At 47.3% G+C, this 23185-nt stretch overlaps 1 protein-coding gene across 1 annotated transcript in view; it reads right to left on the bottom strand.

Annotated features, from left to right (window-relative positions):
• LOC138953776 (3-hydroxy-3-methylglutaryl-coenzyme A reductase-like) overlaps positions 1 to 23185 on the bottom strand; it is a 146836-nt gene that overhangs the window by 61330 nt on the left and 62321 nt on the right. Inside the window, exon 21 of the mRNA XM_070325718.1 lies at positions 10689 to 10930. Within this exon, the coding sequence (XP_070181819.1) occupies positions 10689 to 10930 (242 nt within the window). The remainder of the gene's footprint in view (positions 1 to 10688; positions 10931 to 23185) is intronic.

Genomic DNA, 23185 nt, shown 5'->3' on the forward strand with positions numbered 1-23185 from the left:
TGATAAGGGGCGCCACGCCCCCTGCCTCGAGAAGAGGAGTTTTGGTTCTGACTCTTGCCACCGCCCGAGGACGAAGGCTGGGCCTTGTTCTGCGGCTGAGGCTTATTTTGCGGTTTTTGGAAGCCCTGATGAGCGATCCTGGAAATCGCCAAATCTCTGGCGTCTTGCGTCTCCTTTTGAAGCGCATCAAGAGACGAACGACTTAAAAGTGAGCCTTCCTCAAAGGGAGAGAACCTCAGACTATCGATAGTTCCCTTGTCCCTGATCTTTGAACCACTCAAAAAAGCAGCTCTGCGCAAGAGAATCGCATGAGTGTACAGCTTGGCTGACAGCACCATCTGCTCACGAGAGACCCTGGCTAAAGTAGCCAAAAGCGTTGTCACGTCTTCAGCAGAAGCGTCATAACGGAACTCTAAAGGCTCAAGACTTGTCGCGATCGATCTCGACAACGAACGTTGTAGGGACTCAGAAACCGAGGACAATTCCAACAGAGACCTGTCTCCTCTAGCGCCAACAGAGAGGCCTCAACATAGGGCACAGGCCTGTCTTTGCTATAACCGTCTTCCCTGAGAGACGCCAGTTCAGGCGTAACAGGAAGCGCTGCTCTGGGGAGAGCATAAGACTCCAACAAGTCAACAGGATGCGGCGTCAGCTTGAAATTGCGAAGAGCCGCTGCACCAGGCACCACTTGTCCTGTTTGAGCCAGCCACGACGCCGCCGAATCAGGTGCGTCCCCATGTTGAACCAACAAAGGCACGGGGACCACCTGAGAATTCAACTGAGAATTTTTCTTCAAGACTTTCGACATCTCATACGCAACAGCGGGCGATTCGAGAAACCTGAAAGAACATTTCTTCTCTTTCGCGCTGCAAAAATCTCCAAGTGCAGACAGAGGAGAAACCACATGAGACTTAGATTCCACCACCCCTTCTGCAAAATATCTTGAAGCCGTCTCAGCCGCAGATGCCACTGCATCAGAAAGCTTAAACGGAATCCTGAATTCAGTGCCCTCGACTGCTGCGGAAGCACCGTCTTCTGAACAGCCGTCAGGCACTTCCGTGCCATCCGGAAGCTGACCCCCTGCTTGACTGCCATAGTCACACAGAGAGCCAGCTATACTGTTCCCTTCCTGCCCCCCGGGCGGAAGCGGAAGTCGCACACCCTTACCAAAGTCCAAAGACGAGGATGGGTGCATCGAATCTTCCGTACGCTCTCCAAGGCTCCTAACCGCCACTGACCTCCTGCCGAAGCAGTTAAGGCCAACCTCAGTTTCGGAAATTTCACCCATGGGGCCGCTGCCCGGAGCTACTTCCTCTTGGAAACGCTCTACCTTTTCTCCGGAGAACCCGGATACTTGGGTAGAAGACATACCTTTATCGTGGCGAGAACCACCGGAAGCCGGAACACAAGCCACAAGGGAAGGCATGGTACCATCATCCTGTTCCGCATGAACTTCCGCCTGAGTAACGATAGAGGAAGGCGAAGGGCGGATGTTGGCAAGCGACGACACCCCCGTCACACCGACCGGAAGCGAACGCATTTCCGCCCGCGTGGAAGCAATCTCCTCTGCCAAGGACGAAACCTGTAAACTTAAAGAAAGCAACAATGTCGCTACGTCCGCAGACGCAAGACCGGGAATCACAGAAACCGAGGCCGCTTTAGTGGGCTTATCCGCAAGAGACACCTTGTCTGAAGGTTTAGCAGTCACCTTTGCAGTAGGAGGCATGTCAATCAAAACATCGATATTTTTTTGCAAAGACGGTTCATGAACCGATACAAGAGCCTGGCCGGAAGCCTTGGCTTTCCTAGGCGTTTTCTTTGTAGGCGGAGAATCAGCAGTTACTTGTTCAGACGACTGCCGCTTCTTGGCGTTATCCGCCATGACCAAAACAACTCACGAAAAATTTTGTTAACAAGAAAATTTCACAAGTTCAACTTTAAGGTCAAAACGCCCACAAACACAAGCAAAAAACAAGAACGATCTCACCTCAACATGTAGAGATGATAAGACAAGCAAGAAGATACCAAGAGGTAAGTGACCAAGTCCGTAGACGAAGTGACAAACGGGACACAGCCAGAGCGTACAAAAACACGACCAGTCCCACTGCTCGCTGAGTATGGAATTAAAAATTTTAGTAATAAATTTTCATTTGATTAATATACTTACCCAACTCACATATAGCAATTAACCCTAGTTCAGTGCTGGATACGCTGTACGCGTCCCCTTGGTAACCAAGGGAGACCACTCTAAAAAAGAGAGTGCTCTATCCCATAATGCCAGACTAACTACTAGCCTGACTTCCGTATGCGTGCGCATACGCCGCCATCTTATCATTCCAAAACGAAGCCCAACCCACATCTTTTTTAGACCCCCATACCACCACAGCGGGGAGGCGGGAGGGAATAAACGATGTGAGTTGGGTAAGTATATTAATCAAATGAAAATTGATTACTAAAATTTTTAATTAAATTACATATCTTACCCAACTCACATATAGCAGATTGCTATCATAGGAGGAGGGTACTCACCAGATCAATCCACAAGGACCTGCCCTGCAGCCACCAAAGAGGGCAAAGCAGAGCTGCCATCTTGACGTATGCCAGCCACCTCCCGGAGATAGAAGTTTATAAAAACGTCCTCAGATCTCCAGTATGCCGACTCCAGAACTTCTGAAAGACGACCTGATCTCAAAACTGCCAACGACGAAGACCATGCCCTGGCCTCGTGAGTTCTGGCAGCCGTAAGAGGCAACACCACTCTGGTATCACCTAACTGTCTTTGCCACCAGATATAAGCGTTGCGAATGGTAGAAGACACCCATTTGGTTAGCGTGACTTTCGAGATGTCTTTCCCCCGAGCCGTATTGAGTGATATAAAGAGCAGTTTCTGAGACATAGAGCGAATCGGCTGAGTCCGGGACAGGTAGCTGCTGAGTGCTCGTACAGGGCAGTTAAAAACATCCTCATCTCCCGGAGCCAGAATTGTGCTTAGAGGGGGAATACGGATAAGCGGGGATGGTTGGCCTGGTTTTTGGTTCTTGGCCAAGAAATTAGGCCTGAACTTAAGAGAAAATGAACCGTCTTTTTCCCGCGAGATATCATTTGCCATTCCCGACAACGCGTGAACCTCGCTACCACGTCTAGCCGTAGCGAGTAAGACCAAGAAAAGAGTTTTATGTGTTACATTCGCCAGACTGGCCAAATGGATAGGCTCAAACTCCTCTGACGCAAGAAAACGTAGCACCAAAAAAAGATCCCATGCCGGGAGCTGTGTTTTGTCACGAGCCAGCTTAAGGGAAGCGCCCTTAATAACGCCGGAGATAACCCCCGACAAGTTAACTTTGTGTCCGAGTTGCCTGAGTGTAGAGGCAATCGCAGACCTCCTAACCCTCAGCGAAGAGGGAGAACCCCCTTGATCAGCTAGCCACGATAAGTGATTCGCTACCTGCATCGACCTAGGAGTCAGGGGGTTCACATTATTCTCAAGACACCACTTCGACCAAGACGACCAGTGCGAAGCGTAAACAGAGTTGGTCGACTCTCTGTGAGCGTTTTGAACCAGCTTCAAAGTCGACACAGAGGCCCCTGCCCTAAGCAGAGAGTCTCTGATAGCACCCACCCGTGAAGTTGCAGCATTTGCGGGTTTAAGTGATGAATGCCTGACCGAGGCTGCAAAAGTTCGCCCTTCCTTAGAGCGAGCGGGATGGGCGGACGCACCGCCAGACGCACCAGATCCGGATACCAGTGCTGGCTGGGCCAGAGAGGAGCCACCAGCACGAGCGCTGGCCTTTCGAGATCTGCTTTCCTTATCACCCTGCCCAGAATGCAGAAAGGAGGGAAGGCGTAAGCCACCAGATTCGACCAGTTCATCTCGAGTGCGTCCACCGCCCAGGCCTGTGGGTCCGGAAACGGAGACACAAAGAGCGGGAGCCTTGCCGAAAACCTTGTCGCAAACAGGTCGATGCACGGCTTGTCCACCTGAGCCCAAAGGCGCTCCAAGGCCTGATGCGAGAGAGTCCACTCTGAGTGGAGTATCTTGTCCCCCCTGCTCAGGGCATCCGCCAACACGTTGAGCTTGCCCCTCAGGTAAGTTGGTGACAACCGAATGTGTTGCGTATTGCACCACATCAGCAAGCGACAGAACCTGTGAGCGCGTCCCCCCTTGGCGGTTTATATAAGCCGCAACAGTCGTATTGTCTGTATGTACCCTGACATGACTGTTCGCCAGAGAAGGAAGAAACGACCTCAGGCCCAAGGCCACGGCCTCCAGTTCCAGGACGTTTATGTGCAAGGACCCTTGACTGACGTCCCACACACCCGCAGCTGTCTGATCCGCCAAATGAGCTCCCCACCCTGTCTGAGACGCATCCGTGAACAGATCGTTCTCCGGGGCCGGGGGAGTGATGGGAACACCCTGGGACACCCAAGGAAGAAGCCAGACACCTGTGGTGCTTCTGAACCAATCCCCCAACTCGACCTGGCAACTCCAAGCTTGAGTTGCCTGATCCCATCGAGTCTGCACAGCCGCCTGAAACGGTCTTTTGTGCACTCTTCCCAACGGAACCAGCGAGGCCATTGATTCCATCTGACCCAGGATAGAATACAATTCCCGAGCTGAGGCCACATTCTTTCCGTGTAGCGCACGGATCAACGCCTGAAGTTTGTCCACCCGCTTTTGAGCAGGACGAACTGACCACTCCACCGTGTTGAACTCTATGCCCAGATAGGTGAACCCTTGTGAAGGTTCCAACTCGGACTTTCCCACATTGACTGAGAACCCGAGTTGACCCGCCAGGCTGAGCACCCTGTGCGTGTGTGTGCTGCAGAGAACCTGATCCTGGTGTAAAATCAGCCAGTCGTCGAGGTACGCCCTGAGGCGCACCCCCTCCTGCCTCACTAGAGCACAGAGCTGACGAACGACCATCGTGAAAATCCATGGAGAGAGGGACAGACCGAACGGGAGAGCCTGAAACTGAAAAATCCTCTCCCCCCACCGAAACCGCAGCCACTTTCTGTCTGCTGTGTGCATCAGCACGTGAAAGTAGGCGTCCGTGAGATCGATGGAAGTAGCCCAATCTCCTGGACGGAGAGCCTCTCTCACCGACGCAGGGGTTTCCATCGTGAATTTTACTACTCTCAGGAACCTGTTCAGACATGAAAGGTCTAGAACTGGCCTCCACGCGCCCGAAGCCTTGGGCACCACAAAGAGCCTGCCGTAAAATCCCAACGATCCCTGATCGCGAACCTCCTCGATCGCTTCTTTTTGCAGGAGAGCAACCACCTCCCCCTGCACAGCCAACTTGGCCTCGGGATCGTTTGGAAATCTGAAAGGCGGAGGTATCCTGGACAGAGGTGCCTTCTTCTCTGCCCAGAGTAGCCGGAACCCCGAACTGACCACCCCTAATACCCACTGGCTGGCCACCAAGCGTGACCAGGTAGTGAGGGCCCTGGAGGGGCCACCCGCCACCACAACGGTGGGGGCTAACGGGACCGAAAGTTCGGGAGGGCATCATTGGGGGTGGGGCTTGCGCCCCGACCCCCTAGACCCGCCAAAAGAACCCCTCTTCTGGGAAGAGGCACCACGCCCCCTACCCCGAGAAGCAGAGCTCTGACCCTGTGTCTTGCCCGCCGCCGCGGACGAAGACTGAGCCTTGCCTTGACCCTGAGGCTTGCCCTGAGGCTTCTGAAAACCTTGATGCGCAATCTTGGCAATAGCCAGATCCCTTGCCTCATGCGTTTCCTTTTGCAAAGCATCCAACGATTCGCGACCCAGAAGTGAACCGTCCATGACAGGAGAAACCTTCAGAGCTTCGATCGTCACCTTGTCCCTAATTCTTGACCCCGTCAAAAAAGCCGACCTGCGAGAATGCACGGCAAACGTGTACAATCTAGCCGACAAAGTCATTTGTTCCTGTGACACCCTGGCCAAAGTAGCCAACAAAGTCGTCACATCCTCCGAGGAAGCGTCATACCGGAACTCAAAGGGGTCGAGCGACGTCGCAATCGATCTCGACAAGGACCTCTGGAGTGACTCTGACACAGACGCCAGCTCCAGCAGAGACCTTGCTGTCTCCTCTAAAGACATCAACGATGCCTCCATACAAGGGACAGGCCTCTCTCTCGCATAACCATCCTCCCTTAAAGCCGCAAGTTCCGGTGTCACCGGGAGTATCGACTTGGGCAAAGAGTAGGAATCAATCAGTCTGACTGGGTTGACTACCAGCTTGAAGTTGCGCAGATTAGCCGAACAAGGAACTTGTTGACCAACCTTAGCTAACCACGGTACAGCCGCCTCGGGAGCCTCACTGTGTTGTGCCAACAACGGAACAGGAGGCAGACCCTTAGACCAACCCTTCACCAACACCTTCGACATCTCAAATGCCAGAGAAGGAGATTCGATGAACTTGAAAGAACCCTTCGTATTCTTATCAACACGAAAATCCCCCCAAGCCGAAGGAGGTGGAGCAAGCTGAGACTTGCTCTCCACCACACCCTCTTCAAAGTATTTTGAAGCCGTCTCAGCTGCAAGCGCCACCGCACTTCCCAGCCTAGACGGCAAACGGAGCCCGGCATCGTCTCCCAGAACTGAAGTGCCATCGTCCAGACAGTCGTCCTGTACGTCAGTACAGTCCGGAAGTTGACCCCCCGCTTGACTGCCATAGCCAAACAGAGAGCCATCTCCACTGTCTTCTTCCCCCAAAGGAGGAAGCGGAAGTCGCACAGACTGACCAACGTCAAATGGCGCGGCAGAAAGCATCGAACGTTCCGTACGCTCTACAGTGTCCCTACCCCCCCCTGACCGGCCGACAGCGCGGCGATGGCCAGGAGGAGTATCAGAACTTTCACCCGTGAGCGCGATGCCCGTGGCTACTTTTGACTGTAGACGCGCTACACTTTCCCCGGAGAACCCGGGTACTCGTGTAGCAGACATACCTTGTGACAGCGAACCACCAGGAGACGGAACACCCAACGAAAGTGGGATAATCTCATCCCCATCCTGAACAGCGTGAACATCCGCTGTAGTCACCGTAGCAGAAGGGCCCGCCACAATCTTGGCCAAAGATGACGGTCCTGTCACCCCGGGAGGGAGTGAACGGAGTTCAGCTCGCGTAGACGAAATTTCTTCCGCCAGTGAAGATACCTGCGAACTAAGTGCAAGCAAAAGAGAAGCCACGTCCGCGGCAGCTAGACCAGAAAACAGCAGGAGCAGAAACCGCTTTAGCCGGTTTAGCAACATGAGTAACCTTATCCAAAGGCTTCACCGGCAAAATGGCCGCCGGCAAAATGGCGGCAGAAGGCATGTCTAACAAAACATCAACACATTTGCCTGAGTCAGGTTCTAACACCGCCGCGACGGTTTGTTTAGATTTTCTAGGCGTCTTTTTCGGAGGGGAGGACTCAGCAGCCACCTGCTTAGAACTCTGCCTCTTCTTAACGTTATCAGCCATAGCAAGTAAGACTTTGTCAAAAAAATTTCAGAAAAAATTTTCGGAAAATTTCAAAAGTCAAAAATGGCCAAACAACGCCTTACAACAAGTACAAAACAAAGAACGATCTCACCTCAATACAGTAGCAAGGTAAGACGGCGAAAGAATACCAAGGAGAAGAAACCCGGTCCCTCAGACCAAGCAACAAAAGGCTGAACAACAGCCAGAGCGTACACAAATGCGACCAGCTTGTCTGAGCGCTGAGTATGGAATGATAAGATGGCGGCGTATGCGCACGCATACGGAAGTCAGGCTAGTAGTTAGTCTGGCATTATGGGATAGAGCACTCTCTTTTTTAGAGTGGTCTCCCTTGGTTACCAAGGGGACGCGTACAGCGTATCCAGCACTGAACTAGGGTTAATTGCTATATGTGAGTTGGGTAAGATATGTAATTTAATGATGCATATGGCGGCGTATGCGCGCGCATACGGAAGTCAGATTATGTATTAATATGGCCTTATGGGTATTGGTCACTTTTTTTTTTAGAGTGGCTCCCCTTGTTACCAAGGGGATGCATACAGCGTTACCAGCACTGAACTAGAGTTAATTGCTATATGTGAGTTGGGTAAGATATGTAATTTAATTTCGCTTTCTTCGGTAGGTTCACTAATCTGTTCACTGCTCGATCATTTATTGAGATATCTCTTGGATCTTTGGCATGTGTTTTGTTTGCTTATTTTGTTTGTTTAACGCCCAGCCGACCACGAAGGGCCATATCAGGGCGGTGCTGCTCTGACATTTAACGTGCGCCACACACAAGACAGAAGTCGCAGCACAGGCTTCATGTCTCACCCAGTCACATTATTCTGACACCGGACCAACCAGTCCTAGCACTAACCCCATAATGCCAGACGCCAGGCGGAGCAGCCACTAGATTGCCAATTTTAAAGTCTTAGGTATGACCCGGCCGGGGTTCGAACCCACGACCTCCCGATCACGTGGCGGACGCCTTACCACTGGGCCAACCGTGCCGGTTTGTTTGCTTATACCCTTGGCTATAATGTGATGACATGATCATTGGACTTTGTTTGTGAAAATTGATATAATGACCATTTTGGTCAAAAATTACAGTTTCCGGACTTGCACACACACATTGCAGCACATAAACCAAACAAAACACTGCTAAAACTGGTGTCAAACATCAGGTACTCACATTACAACCCATAAAAGTATTCTTCTGTGTGGTAATCCATAAATCCTAAATTTTAGTAATAAATTTTAATTTAATTAATATACTTACCCAACTCACATATAGCAATTAACTCTAGTTCTGTGCTGGTAACGCTGTACGCGTCCCCTTGGTAACAGGGGACACCACTCTTTAAAAAAGAAAGTGACCAATCCCAAGCCAGACCAACTACCGGTCCGACTTCCGTATGCGCGCGCATACGCCGCCATTTGTATCATTCCCAACGAAGCCCAACTCACTTCTTTTTTAGACCCAAATACCACCACAACGGGGAGGCGGGAGGGATTAAACGATGTGAGTTGGGTAAGTATATTAATTAAATGAAAATTTATTACTAAAATTTTGGATTAAATTACATATCTTTACCCAACTCACATATAGCAGATTGCTACTATAGGTGGTGGGTACTTACCAAAAATTTAAGCACGTAGGACTTGGCCTGCAGCCACCATAGCAGGTAGCGCAGAGCTGCCGTCCAGCCTCAAAGAAGACACATCTCTGAAGTAAAAATTGACGAAGACGTCTTCAGAGCGCCAGTATGCAGCTTCCAGTACTTCGGCTAGTCTGCCGGACCAGAGAACTGCCAGAGAGGAAGCCCAGGCCCTTGCCTCATGAGTCCTAGCAGAGGTGAGAGGCAAGACTGCCCTAACATCACCAGATTGCGACTGCCACCAGGCATATGCTTGCTTGATCAAAGTGGAGATCCATTTGGCCAGAGTCACCTTTGCGATATCCTTACACCTAGCAGTGTTTAGAGATATGAAAAGAAGTTTTTGACTTTCTGATCTAAGAAGCCGTGTTTGAGACAGGTAGCAACTGAGCGATCTCACAGGGCAATTCAAAATGTCGGGATCTCCAGGAGCCAAAATCTTGCTCAAGGGTGGGATATGCAGGATGGGAGAAATCTGACCGGGTTTCTGGTTCTTCGCAAGGAAACCGGGTACAAACTTAAGCAAAACGGAGCCATCTTTCTCAAACAAAATGTCCTTTTCTAAACCAGACAAAGAGTGTACCTCACTACCTCTCCTTAAGGTAGCGAGTAACGTTAAAAACACGGCCTTGCGCGTCAATTTAGCCAAACTGGCTGAAAAAATAGGCTCGAACTCATCCGAGGCTAGGAACCGCAAGACCAAAATTAAATCCCACGCAGGGAGAGGAGACTTCAAACGAGCCGCTGAAAGGGAAGCACCCTTAATAACAGTAGAAATCACTCCCCCGAGTGAAATCTTATGTCCAATTTGCGAAAGGGTTGAAGAGATCGCGGACCTCCGGACCCTAAGAGAGGAGGGAGAAGCTCCCTGTTCTGCTAACCAAGACAGGTGGTTAGCTACCTGCATAGTTCTAGGTGAAAGAGGCTTAACGCCGTTACTAGCGCACCACCTAGACCAAGCTGCCCAATGGGAGGAATAAACTGAAGAGGTAGATTCCCTATGAGCATGACGAACTAAATTCAGTGTAGAGGTAGAGGCCCCTGCCTTACGGAAAGAGCTTCGGACAGAATCCACGCGTGTAGGCTCAAGACTTGAGGATTCTTGTGCGGGACGCCTGACCGAGGCTGCACGAGATCTCCTCTTTTCATGGCGAGGGGGATCGGGGGCCGAACTGCTAGACGCAGTAGGTCGGGAAACCAGTGCTGGCTTGGCCAAAGCGGGGCGACCAGAACCAGCGCTGGTTTCTCCAGGTCCACTTTCCTGAGGACTTTGCCTAGAAGGCAGAAAGGGGGGAAAGCGTACAGCTAAGCTCCTGCCTAAAGACAAAGGCTCATCAGACCAGAGAGTGTGTGGAAGGCAAGCAGCCAGGGACTGTGACAGGGGCCTGGTATGTGCTGACACAAACAAGTCTGAAAATGACCTAGGATTCCAACACACTCATTTCTAATGATGGATCACAAAAACTGCTCTGATAATTTCTAAGGATGGACCACAAAAACTGCTCTGATATTATGTCTAGGAGCTAAAACCAGCAAGATTTTAAAGTGTGGTTTGTGGAAGGTGGCAAAAGGCAATACTGACCACCGTTGAGTCTGTCGGAGGGGGGTTCCCTGGCCTCAGGCGGGGGCCCGGCGTGGGCTGACAGGTGTGCAGGCTGCTGGGCCATGGGATGCGGTCCCCTGTCCCAGCGGTTCTCCTGGCAGGCGTCTCCTCTCTCTCGCCGCTGCTCTCTCTGCGGCAGGGGTTGCTGGGAGGAGGGTCCCCCTGGAGGACCTCGCTGGCCTTGCTCTGACGGTGCCTGGCGTCTGGCTGGTGGCACGTACCTAGCAGAGTGTAGGATACAAGCTGGTTAGCACCACACTTTCACAATCGCTCCTTTCATCACCAATATTTTTAGCTTGTCTTGACATTGCGCTGCTTTTGAGCAACTTATATGGGTAGTTTTCAGAAAAGGTACTCAGATGTGTGACAAGAAGTTACTGAAACAAAGTTTTGCTCAGAAACTTGAAAATTGAATTGTATTAAAGTCAACACTTCCACACACAGGAATCAGCAAAAATTGGGATATCACCAGAGGCCTAGTGTAACAGTTGCTACATAGTAACCAAATGGTTCTGAAAAAATGTTTAAATGACAAATAATTATTTTTTTTACCAAATCATGTTTGCTTTCAGGTCAAAAAGAAAATTCATATTCAATTTCAATAATATTTGCAGACTAATTTATCGCTTGTGAATTTTCTTTTCATTCAGTTATTTAGAGGGTCAAAAATAAGGGAAACGTTTTTCTTGTTGTTTTCAAAGAGCAGCTGCAGAAAACTGTAGGGTATGGAACTTAGATGCTCCAAGTATAGTTTCAGAAAATAATCCTTGTTGATCAATGTTACTATTTTGTATAAGACACAAGGCAAATTTTTGCGCCACGGTGCCGATGACGTAAATAACTCTGGTGACAAAACAATTGCAGAGATGCCAACCCCATAAATGAGCTTTCATGAGTTACAAAAGGAACAAGAAGGGCAAAGCCCATACGACTCACATGCTTGACCTTGACCTTTACTAAACCTAGCAATGACATCATACACTAAGAACTGCTTTACACATTTTTCCTACCAAAATACATGTGACCTTGCCCCAAGGTCAAGGTCATCCAAGGTCATGCAACACAAAGCTGTTTATTCAAGACATAGGAAGTACAATGGTGCTTATTGGCTCTTTCTACCATGAGATATGGTCACTTTTAGTGGTTCACTACCTTATTTTGGTCACATTTCATAAGGGTCAAAGTGACCTTGACCTTGATCATATGTGACCAAATGTGTCTCATGATGAAAGCATAACATGTGCCCCACATAATTTTTAAGTTTGAAACAGTTATCTTCCATAGTTCAGGGTCAAGGTCACTTCAAAATATGTATACAATCCAACTTTGAAGAGCTCCTGTGACCTTGACCTTGAAGCAAGGTAAACCAAACTGGTATCAAAAGATGGGGCTTACTTTGCCCTATATATCATATATAGGTGAGGTATTCAATCTCAAAAACTTCAGAGAAAATGGGAAAAATGTGAAAAATAGCTGTTTTTTTGACAACATTTATGGCCCCTGCGACCTTGACCTTGAAGCAAGGTCAAGATGCTATGTATGTTTTTTGGGGCCTTGTCATCATACACCATCTTGCCAAATTTGGTACTGATAGACTGAATAGTGTCCAAGAAATATCCAACGTTAAAGTTTTCCGGACGGACGACTCGGGTGAGTACATAGACTCACTTTTGCTTCGCATGTGAGTCAAAAATCAGGAGTTTTAATATTTTTTCAGGAGTAATATAATTAAACATCTTTCATTCATTCGGATTCACACAATCACATTCAGAAAACACAGGACAGAGGCAGTTGATGTTTACATGGGTGGGAGCCCAAAATGTTGCCAGGACTGAACATTTTGGAAGGCCGGGGTGCAGGGGCAGCGCCCTTGCTAGGGGGTCAAGGGGGGCAGCGCCCCCCAGCCAAAAATGAATTTTAGCATTTTAGGGAGGGTTTAGGTGGCCTCTCCTGCCTTTAAATTTTAGAACAAACAAGCTTTTTGGAGATGCATAATATATACATCTTGTAAACTTGAAGGTTTTTGTAACTGACCAGCTGAAAATTTAAAATTTTAATATAAATTTTAATTTGATTATATACTTACCCAACTCACATATAGCAATTTACTTCAGTTTAGTGCTAGGACGCTGAAATCGTCACCTTGGTAACAAGGGGAGGTAACCCTAAAAAAAGAGCTACCTTGACCCTATAACAGGACAAAGTCACGCGTGACTTCCTGACCTTGCCGCCATCTTGGAATCATACGATCGATAGCGAACAGAAAAACCACCTCCTTTTTTTAGGACCCCAAAAACCCTCAAAAGCGGGGTAGGTGGGAGGGTATCCACTATGTGAGTAATGGGTAAGTATACAATCAAATTAAAATTTATATTAAAATTTTCAATTAAATTACATTCTTATCCCAACTCACATATAGCAGATTGCTAACAAAGGCGGTGGGATGCTCAATAAATGAGCTAGGCAAAAAGAATGCCTTGCTGCAACCATTGCTGGAAGCGCATTAGAACCGCAACGCCGCGTGCTGGAAAAGCCACGCAGGTAAAGGTTGAAAGAGAGCTCCTACGATAACCAGTAGACGGAGCCCAGGACTTCGGAATATCCTACCGATTTTAACACCAACGTAGATAAGACCCTGTCTACCCTTGTGTCCAAAAACGATAAGAGTAGTTTTTCTTATGAACTTTTAAACCTCCTGTAAAGGACAGGAAGGAGCATAGTGAGATAACTGGTCAGATTCATAACAATGGATCGCCTATGGCGAGAATCTTATAAAGAAAAAAACTATAAAAACCATCAGAGATGGTTGTCCTAGTTGTTGATGCCTGACTAAGAAGTCTGGCCTGAAACAGAGTGAGGTAGAGAGCCTCTATTGAAACCTACATAACACTGTGAGCCAAAGAGTGTGTGAATCTCGCTCCCTCTGCGCGCTGCAGCTAGGAGAAAAGGAAGAACGTTTCACATAATGTTTATGAAGGCTAGCAGAATGCAGCGGTTCAAAACCTGTGGAGCATCGAAACTCCGAAACCAAAAGACTCAGATTTGTCTTGCTGTGGTCTTTTGTATTGATCCCTATCCAGTATATGGTCTCTCTGTGAAAAGAGACCTGTCATCTTATAATGCGAGCTAAACAAGTCACACTGACAAGATTAGGGAGAAGCATAGCCTAATTCATGTAAGGCCTAGAAGTAGGCCCATGTTCTAAGGAACAGTCTGGACAGAGCCCAAAAGAGAATAGTCCAAGATACAAAAAACACTCCCCCCCCCCCTTTTTCTTCACCTTACTGCCTTATCTCAAAAGGCTAAAGAGTGAGGAGGAAGGACCCATTTGCGAGAGAGAGTGACAGAATGTCACTGATCCTTTCAAAGAAAAGGCTAAAGCTCTGATAGGAAATCAAGCACCAGAGAAGACAACCGTTGTCCTCAATGGCTAAGGGAGTGGTATCAGCGAGAGCTAAGTACCCATCTCCCTAACCTCGGTGACCAGAATGAGACCGTGTTACGGCCTTTGCTGAAAAACGATAAAGACTATGCCGAGGCTGTAAAGATGAGGGTAAACTTTCCCTATTGCAAAATCAGTAGTGAAACATAGGGAGTATTGAAAACCTGATTGCATGCTAGTACTAAGTTAGCCCAGCCCGCAATTGGGAAAGACATGTGAGGGTATCAGTAACCTGATCCGCTCTCAAACTATGCTCCTATCGCTACCCATCCCGAGAGAGGGGTGCGCGAGCGTCTTCAAATTTTCAGTTTCCCGATGACAGTAACGCTGGAGGCATTACATAGAGTTAGTTCACCAAGCCTTGAGAGAATATCCTCAAAGCAAGGGAACTAGCCTAGAGAAAGAATAAGGCCTCTATAAAACCAAGGTTTCTTTAACTAGCAAACAAGTGCTAGAAACCTAAAGTTGGGAAAGCCGCTGAGGGCAAGGTAAGCTGTACCCTCCCCTCTGCCCTTTGAGTGAAATTTTTTTTTTTTTTTTTTTAATTTTTTTTTTTTTCCTTACACCTGTTCCTTGTCCCGGTGTGCTCTCACGCCGCCCCGTCCCTGCACTCGCTGCTCCATCCACATCTGAATTTCGTTCCGCTATCAGACTTGTCGATTTTACAGACGCTCCAGGGAGGGATGTCGGGTCGTTGCGGTAGGCTACCCTCGGAAGATGACACTGCACTTCTGCTGAGTCACTTCGACGGTGTTCAGTAGTGGGTCTGTCCCGAGCTAACGGACGCAGCCCACTACCTACTATGCCCCCTACTAACGACATTGACTGCTAAGTCGCGGAGCCAGACTGAGTGAGGGTCCCCTCCAGAGAGCAGACCGCCACCACGTCCCTCCGTCGACCCCCCAGAACGTCACACGTTGAAGACTGACAGCAGAAGTACTATTCAGGGAAGGATGGAACAGGAACACTGAGACCAAGGTCACCATGAGAGCTCCGGGCATGAAGGGCCACAAGAGCAAGGACAATTTATAATTTTGGATGATTAATGAGATGAGGATGATTATAATGATGATGCTATGGATTTCCAATTTGGTTTGAGACTACGTGACAGGGCAGCACTCTACGCTGACTGTCATAATATATCCTGGCGTCAACCAGGCCCGAGAACTGCCGCACCTGCGGTGTTGGTCAGGTATACAGAACCTGAGCACCCTCAAAGTCGCATTCTTTAAGTGAATGACACTCGGCTGTGTGATTCCAGCCTTCCCATAGGAACCATAGCACTTCCACTCTGGGTAGGAGCCGACCGTAGCCCGAAAAACCCACATGACCCTGATGGGATTCGAACCCACGACCTCCCGGCCCACAGCCCGATGCGCTAACCACTGCGCTACGGGGGCCGGTCCTTTGAGTGAAATTGGCTTTGCCTAAATTGACGCTTAGAAAAGCATGCAAAAAGACATGAAAAATTATCCAAAGCTGAATCCCAGAAATGGAAAACCGTGATTCAACCTTCAGATAAAAAGAGGGGTAGGCGCGGTAAAACCGGAAGCCTATACCATATCCTGACGCGTGTGACGTCACTTCGATGGCTTAGCCGAGAAGGCTAGAGAATTTAACAGGGCGACCAAATGCGTACTAATCTGCTATGTAGGAGAAAACTCCTAGCACATTGCAAATTAAAGAAATATTCAGGGGCCGTCGCAGTGAAGGCTACAAGAAGAGTGTAGCCTGTTAACTCGCGGGAGAAACCCTGCGAGGCGTAATGCCAAAATGAATCACTGACCTCAAGGAATGTGATTCTATTTATTGCTGGCAAAACATAAAAGCTCACTGTCTTTAGCGTATGGGAGAAAAACAAACCCAATGCTAAAAACTTCGGTGCCAAACCTAAGTTTAGCCCATGAAGGTATTTCAGTTCTTTCCGTAATCTTTAGAATGAAAAGGTGAAACTAAGGACTTTCTGCAAGTCCTTTGTGTTGCGCAGCGAAAGTCTCTGACAGAAGCCACTGCCTTAAGAGGTAGGCTTAGCCAGAAAAGTTCCGTCCGAGAAGCTACGAACAGTGGCTCAAAGAGCCTAAAGATTTTTCAAGTCAGAATGTGCACCAGTAAACTGGACATGTTCTGGCGAGTTGTAGTAAAGCGCGATTCCGTCAACCGTAAAAGCTGAGATTGTTTTAAAAGCTTGCCTTGTTTCTCGCCACTGAGGCGAAAAATTAGCGGCCTTAGCAGCTTCATCCGAGAAGGCGCAAAAGAAGAGGTATGCAGCTTCACCATAGATGGGCGTACATACCGCAAAGCTGCCAAAGACAGAGGGTCTAACCCTATGTGTGTTTGCTTAGCTTCGTTATCTTGCCTAATTTGAGGCAAAATGCGGCAAGCTGACGCAGTTCACGGCTTCTCACCAGAAGATGGGGAGGAAAGCACCGTAGCATAGACGTGCGAACACTCCCCTGATGAACCACAAAAAGCAAAGAGCGGAAAACTCGAAGTTGACAAGAGCAGAGAAGATAGAGCACGATAAAAAATCCTTGCAAAGTTTCCGAAAGAGAGGATAACTTGAAAAGATCATGTGCTTATTCCCTCAGGGACGATAACTCAAGCAAGCGTAAGCCAGTCTTCTCCAAAGACAAAAGAGAATTCTCCGAAAACGGGACTACTCTGTCTCTGCTGTATCCATCTTGCCGAAGGGCTGCAAGTTCCGGTGTGACTGGAAAAGTGGAACGAGGCAAGGCAAACGAGTCAATAAATTGACTGAGTTATGCGGCAGTGTAAACTTCTTAGCCGAACCAGCAGGCAAAGCTGAGGCTAAACACAAAGAAGCACGGTAAGGCTGCGCTGAAACAGGAGCCAGACCATGAGCTGTTAACAACGGTACAGCGTGAAACGCACCGCCAAGCTGAACAGTAGCCAGTAGCTTAGACAGCTCAAACGCTACCAACGGGACTTCCCGAAAATGGAACTGCAGTCACTCATCAGTTTCGCAGAACGGAAATCCCCCAAAGCGGAAGGAGGTTGGGCAAACGAACCTACAGGTGTTGCCACACCCTCCTCGAAATACCGTGAAGCAACTTCCACCGCCAAAGCCAGTGCTAGCGGAAGTTCAACCGGTGCGCGGAAGTTGGCATCTTCGTCATCCTGAACGGAAGCACCAAAATCCGACTCATAATCCCGCACATCCGTGCAACCAGGCAACGCACTTCCGCCCTGACTACAATAGTCAGGCGAAGCGTCACCAGGAAGAGACGACAAAGCGAGGGATGCGATACCCAAGCAGTGTGTCCCTAGGGGAATGTTGTGCTGCCTTACCGCCTGCTCTGACTGCAGAGAGCGACGGCTGACGCACTTCCCCTGTTCGATCAGAGACCGAACACGTATCTGGGCTTTTCCCTCGACCTAGCCGTTCATGCAACCGGAACGTCGTAAGCCGGGGACCTAAGCTTTCACTCACGGCGCGGCGTACCGGCGTGGCTACTTTCTCCAGTATACGATCTTCGCTTTGGCCGGAGAACCCGGCTACTAACGAAGAATAAATACCTTGATCGTTAACAGGCCGACCACCAGAAGAGGCCTGAGAACGCAGAAGAGAATGACCGTCACTGCCATCAAAAGACGCATGCACGTCAGCGGACGTGACTGTGGCCGAAGGAGGAACACGCACCCTGCCCAGGGAACGGGAATCGCCAACACCAGGAGGAAAAGACAGAAGATCTGCCTTGGTCGACGAAAGTTCTGCTGAAAGTGATGAAATCTGAGCGCTCAGTGAGCGCAAAATAGCAGAAACATCTTGCTTATCACTAACAGAGCTAGAACCTGAAGCTACTGTAATTGATTCTAAAGGCAATTTTGGCATGGGTAATTCAGGCATGTCAATAGTAGCTCATTGAGCGCAAAATAGCAGAAACATCTTGCTTATCACTAACAGAGCTAGAACCTGAAGCGACTGTAAAAGATCCTGAAGGCAATTTTGGCATGGATAAAGGCATGTCAAAAGTAACATCAAAAGAAGATTTTGACGAGAGGTCTGAGATGTTAATCACAGCATGACTCGCAGAGGCTTACGATTTACGGGGAGGCTTTTTGACAGGAGAAGGCTCCGCCACTGGCTTAGAGTTTACTTTTTACCACTAACCAACATGGTGGGTGAAAAGTGTAAACAACAGCTAAGCGCTGGCAAAACCTAAGTCAACTAACAATGAAAAATATCAACATAGCTCACCCCAAACACACGTAGAGAGCAGAGGAACGTGCGCGAGTACCAAGGTGTGGGTCTGACACAAGAAGTATCAGACAAAAACGGCTGAAAAGCCGGAGCGAAAATCAACACGTCCGTATCCACGGATCGCTGGAGAGAGTATGATTCCAAGATGGCGGCAAGGTCAGGAAGTCACGCGTGACTTTGTCCTGTTATAGGGTCAAGGTAGCTCTTTTTTTTAGGGTTACCTGTTACCAAGGTGACGATTTCAGCGTCCTAGCACTAAACTGAAGTAAATTGCTATATGTGAGTTGGGATAAGAATGTAATCTAATTAATTTTAGAATTTTTATGAGGGGGCTATTTTGAGCCTCTGCTGGCTTTAAAACTAATAACAGCAAACAAACAACAAATGGGGGGGGGGGGGGGGAAGAATGCACAAAATCAAGAACCTATATATTCTTGAAGATGTTTGGTTTATCACTCTTGCTTAAGAGGTCTAAAGAAACAAGTGGTAAACACATTTCAAGAAGGGTTTTTAGAAGCCCCTATACAGTCAAGGGAAAACCAGTCCCTGGCCTGTCTAAAAAAAAATCCGGGTGAGGGATTTTGCAGCAAGCCAGAGTGAAGATAAAGAGGGAACAACTGCGCGCGAGCCAGCAAGCAAGATGTCTCAGGACTGTAAAAGCTTAAACAAAATCTTAAAATTGAAGATGCACAAAAGTAAAAAATCTTGTAAACTTGAAGGTATTTGTAACTAACCAGCTGAAAGTGAATTTTTTAGCAATTCAAGAGTTGATATTTGAGCCTCTCCTGGCTTTAAAACTGAAAACAGCACACACTTTTTTTTTCGGGGGGATGAATGCACAAAATCAAAAACCTCTATACTTAAAGGGGTTTGGTTGCATCACTCTTGCTAGGGGGTCTACAAAAACAAGTGGTAAACAAATTTCAAGAAGAGTTTTAGAAGCGGCTTAAACAAAAACTTAAAATTGGAGATGCACATAACTAAAATTTTGTGTAAACTTGAAGGTATTTGATTTCATCACTTAGTTTTGTCTTTGTTTAAAACAAATGTTTACTGCATTAAAGAAAAATACCCATGCAAACAAAGCACACAGAGAAATTAACAGTCACCTCCCTTGTACTACACATTTTTCATTGCAGGTGGTATATTTTTAAATAATTGTTGAACCATAGCTTGAACCAAATGAGAAACAAGTTTCAAGTCAGTTTGTTTCAATTGAACACCTTCAAAAGGGCTAACTAATCAGGTAAGAAAAGAAGAAAGTTTAGACAAAAACAGAAACCGCCAAAGTTATATCCCTTGTTAATGCTATACACAGTCTGCTGATGCTGCTTTTCAATTCATCATTCCAGGAGTAATATTCTAAAATGATTGTTGAATCATAGCTTGAATTAAAAGAAAGAAAAAAGTGATCGACAAGAAGAAGAAGAAAAGAAAAATATGTTATAATCCAAAATTTTAATAGTAAATTTTCATTTAATTAATATACTTACCCAACTCACATATCGCAATTAACCCTAGTTCAGTGCTGGTAACGCTGTACGCGTCCCCTTGGTAACAAGGGAGACTACTCTAAAAAAAAGAGTGATCCATACCTATACTGGTATCCCTGACCGACCAATACCGGGTCCGTCTCCCGTATGCGAGCGCATATGCCGCCATTTGTATCATTCCGAACAAAGCCCAACTCACATCTTTTTTAGGAACAAACCCCACAGCGGGGAGGCGGGAGGGCCTAAACGATGTGAGTTGGGTAAGTATATTAATTAAATGAAAATTTACTATTAAAATTTTGGATTAAATTACATATCTTTACCCAACTCACATATAGCAGATTGCTACTATAGGTGGAGGGCACTTTACCAAATCAGGAATTGAGAACCTGTCCTGCCACTACCAAAGCAAGTAACGCAGAACTGCCGTCCTGCCTCAAAGTAGCGACATCTCTGAGATAGAAATTGAAGAATACATCTTCAGAAAGCCAACAAGCCGACTCAAGGACTTCTGCCAGGAGCCCAGATTGAAGAACTGCTAGAGAGGAAGACCAAGCTCTTGCCTCAAAAGACCTGGCTGTAGTAAATGGCAAGACTGCCCCGACATCCCCTGACTGACTCTGACATAGGCTTGTCTAACTATGGTGGAGGACCACTTGGCTAACGTGACTTTCGAAATATCCTTACACCTCACCATGTTAAGCGAGATAAAAAGAAGTTTCTGAGTTTCAGATCGAATGTGCAGAGTCCATAAAAGAAAACTGCTGAGGGCTCTAACAGGACAATTATGTACGTCAGGATCTCCAGGAGCAAGAATCTTGCTCAAGGGAGGAATCTTGAGTCCGTGCTGCCTGAAGAGGGAGGACTGACTGCCCCCTTTCCTGCCACCACTTGTAGGCATGCCTAATCAATGTGGCAGTCCATCTAGCTAAGGTTGACTTTTGTTTGTTTGTTTATTTGTTGCTTAACGTCCAGCCGACTACGCAGAGCCATATCAGGACGAGGAAGGGGGGGATGAAGGGGGCCACTTGTCAAGCGATTCCTGTTTACAAATGCACTAACCCATTACTTGTGTCCCAGCAGGCTTTAGTAAAACTAAATTAATACCTACTGGAAGATTACCAGTTTCCAGTATGTTAAAATAGGCTTAACCTATCTACTGCTGGACTTACATCAGAACACTAACAGATTAAACTATACATGAATCGCGAGACAAGCGGCAAGAGAAGAGATTTTTGGAAAAAATACAGGTGAATGAGCAAGAAGGCAGAAAAAAGAAAAGAATTCATGAAGAAAAAGAGAGCATGACAGGAAAGAGGAACCAAAAATCTACCTAACAGCAAACTAGAAAGCTCCTGCGGTTCCAAAAACAGGAGGGGCCTTTAATTTCATAACCGCAGTGCCCCACTGCGGGATAAGGTTGACTTCACTAAGCCGTAAACTCTACCAATGTTGATAGATATGAACAAGAGCCTTTGTTATACTGATCTAGACAGATCAGTGCGTCAGTCAAAAAAGCTTTCAAAACTCGAAATGTTCAAATTGGCTAAATAATGGCTCTAGAGGAGCCAAAATATTGCTAACAGGGTCCCCACTGGTTTTTAGAAACAAAATTCCATGACTTTTCCATGACTTTCCATGAGCCTCAATAACATTTTCCATGACTAGATCCACAGGTCGCCATTTTCGAACACGCAAATTTTTTACGTCTTGTCAGTGCCAGTTTTGACACTGACTTATGCTTTGCACTGAATTTGAGTCAGTTTCTACGCAGTGTCTCTTCGACTAGCAAGTCAAGCATTTGCTACGCAGTCAGATTATCGGTAATGTTTGCTTTCTTTCTTTATTTGGTGTTTAACGTCGTTTTCAACCACGAAGGTTATATCGCGACGAGGTAATGTTTGCTGGTCCTGTCATTTCACTAAATTGGACCAGCCACTGTTTGTATCCATCTGCACTTTCGTAAATTCCGTTTCATAACCGTCACTGTGACTTGACGAACTGTCATTTTTTTTACCGCGATACACAGTTCATTGCGAAGATCTTCCTCGGTAATTCGTTCCAATTCCGCATACTTTTTGTTGTCAAGAAACAACTCGAAAGAAAGTTTCAAACTCATCATCCTCCATCTTGCTTGTCAAAGCGCTAGCCTAAAGTACTTTATCAATGCAAAAACAAAAGCAGAAAACTTTGACGAAACCGACTCAAATGCAGCGCAGACGACACGACGAGATAACGGAAGGAAGTGAGCCTCGCTTTGGCTCAAGTGCCGTTAAAAATACCGTTATTCTCGTGTGCAAATACGAACGAGAAGTTGGTCATACGAACAAGCCTTGTGCTGGCGACGCAAATCGCCGCTGGCATGCTAAAGGTTAATTTTTTTTCTTTCTTATTTTTTTTAAATTCCATGACTTTCCATGACTTGAATTGAAATTCCATGACTTTCCAGGCCTGGAAAATTAAAAATCAAATTCCATGACTTTCCAGGTTTTCCATGACCTGTACGAACCCTGTGCTAAGTGGTTTAAAATGAAAATCGGAGCTGGTTTCTCCAGTTTCTGCTTAATTGTCAGAAATTTTGAATGAAACCCAAGGGCCATAGATCAGTCTTTCTCCAAAGAAATGTCTATAGCCAAACTAGACAGAAAATGCACTTACTCCCACTTCTCTCAGAAGCTACTAGAGTAAGCATGACCGCTTTCCGTGTTAGATTAGCAAGGCTAGTTTTTGAAAAGGATCAAAGAATCCAATCTCAAAAGCTCCAAAACTAGGAGCAAATCCTAGTAAGGGATTGGAGATTTGTTTTCAGCCAGCTGAAGGGAGGCTCCCTTAAACAAGCTGGCTAAAAAGCCCCCAAGTGAAATATTGCGACCTAGCTGTTTCAGTGCAACTGACATCGCGTAACGTCTTAGAACAAAGACGTGGGAGAAAATTCGGAAAGCCAGAATAGGTGGATCGCCACCTGCATTGAACGGAGAGAAGAGGTCGAGTTCTTTCCGTTAAATAATACGCCATTGTTCCAAGCCAGTCAATGTGACAAGTAAAACGAAGACGCTGAACCCCTACGAGATCTCTGGACCAAATCCAGAGTTGAGGCAGAAGCCCCTGAACGTCTCAATGATTCCCGTACAGTCGACACCCATGTGGCTCGTGTGTGAGAAAAACAGAGCCCTCTTGCCAGCCTTACGAGGTCTGACAACCGAGATTGAACGGGCCCATACTGTGCGACCGGCAGGCCGCTCAAAGTAAAATCGAGAGTATTGATCTTCCATGCTTTGGGATCCGTAAACGGGGAGACGAACATAAGCAAAAGGCGATA

Source organism: Littorina saxatilis, linkage group LG1 (assembly GCF_037325665.1).
Source record: "Littorina saxatilis isolate snail1 linkage group LG1, US_GU_Lsax_2.0, whole genome shotgun sequence".
NCBI classification, from domain to species: domain Eukaryota; kingdom Metazoa; phylum Mollusca; class Gastropoda; order Littorinimorpha; family Littorinidae; genus Littorina; species Littorina saxatilis.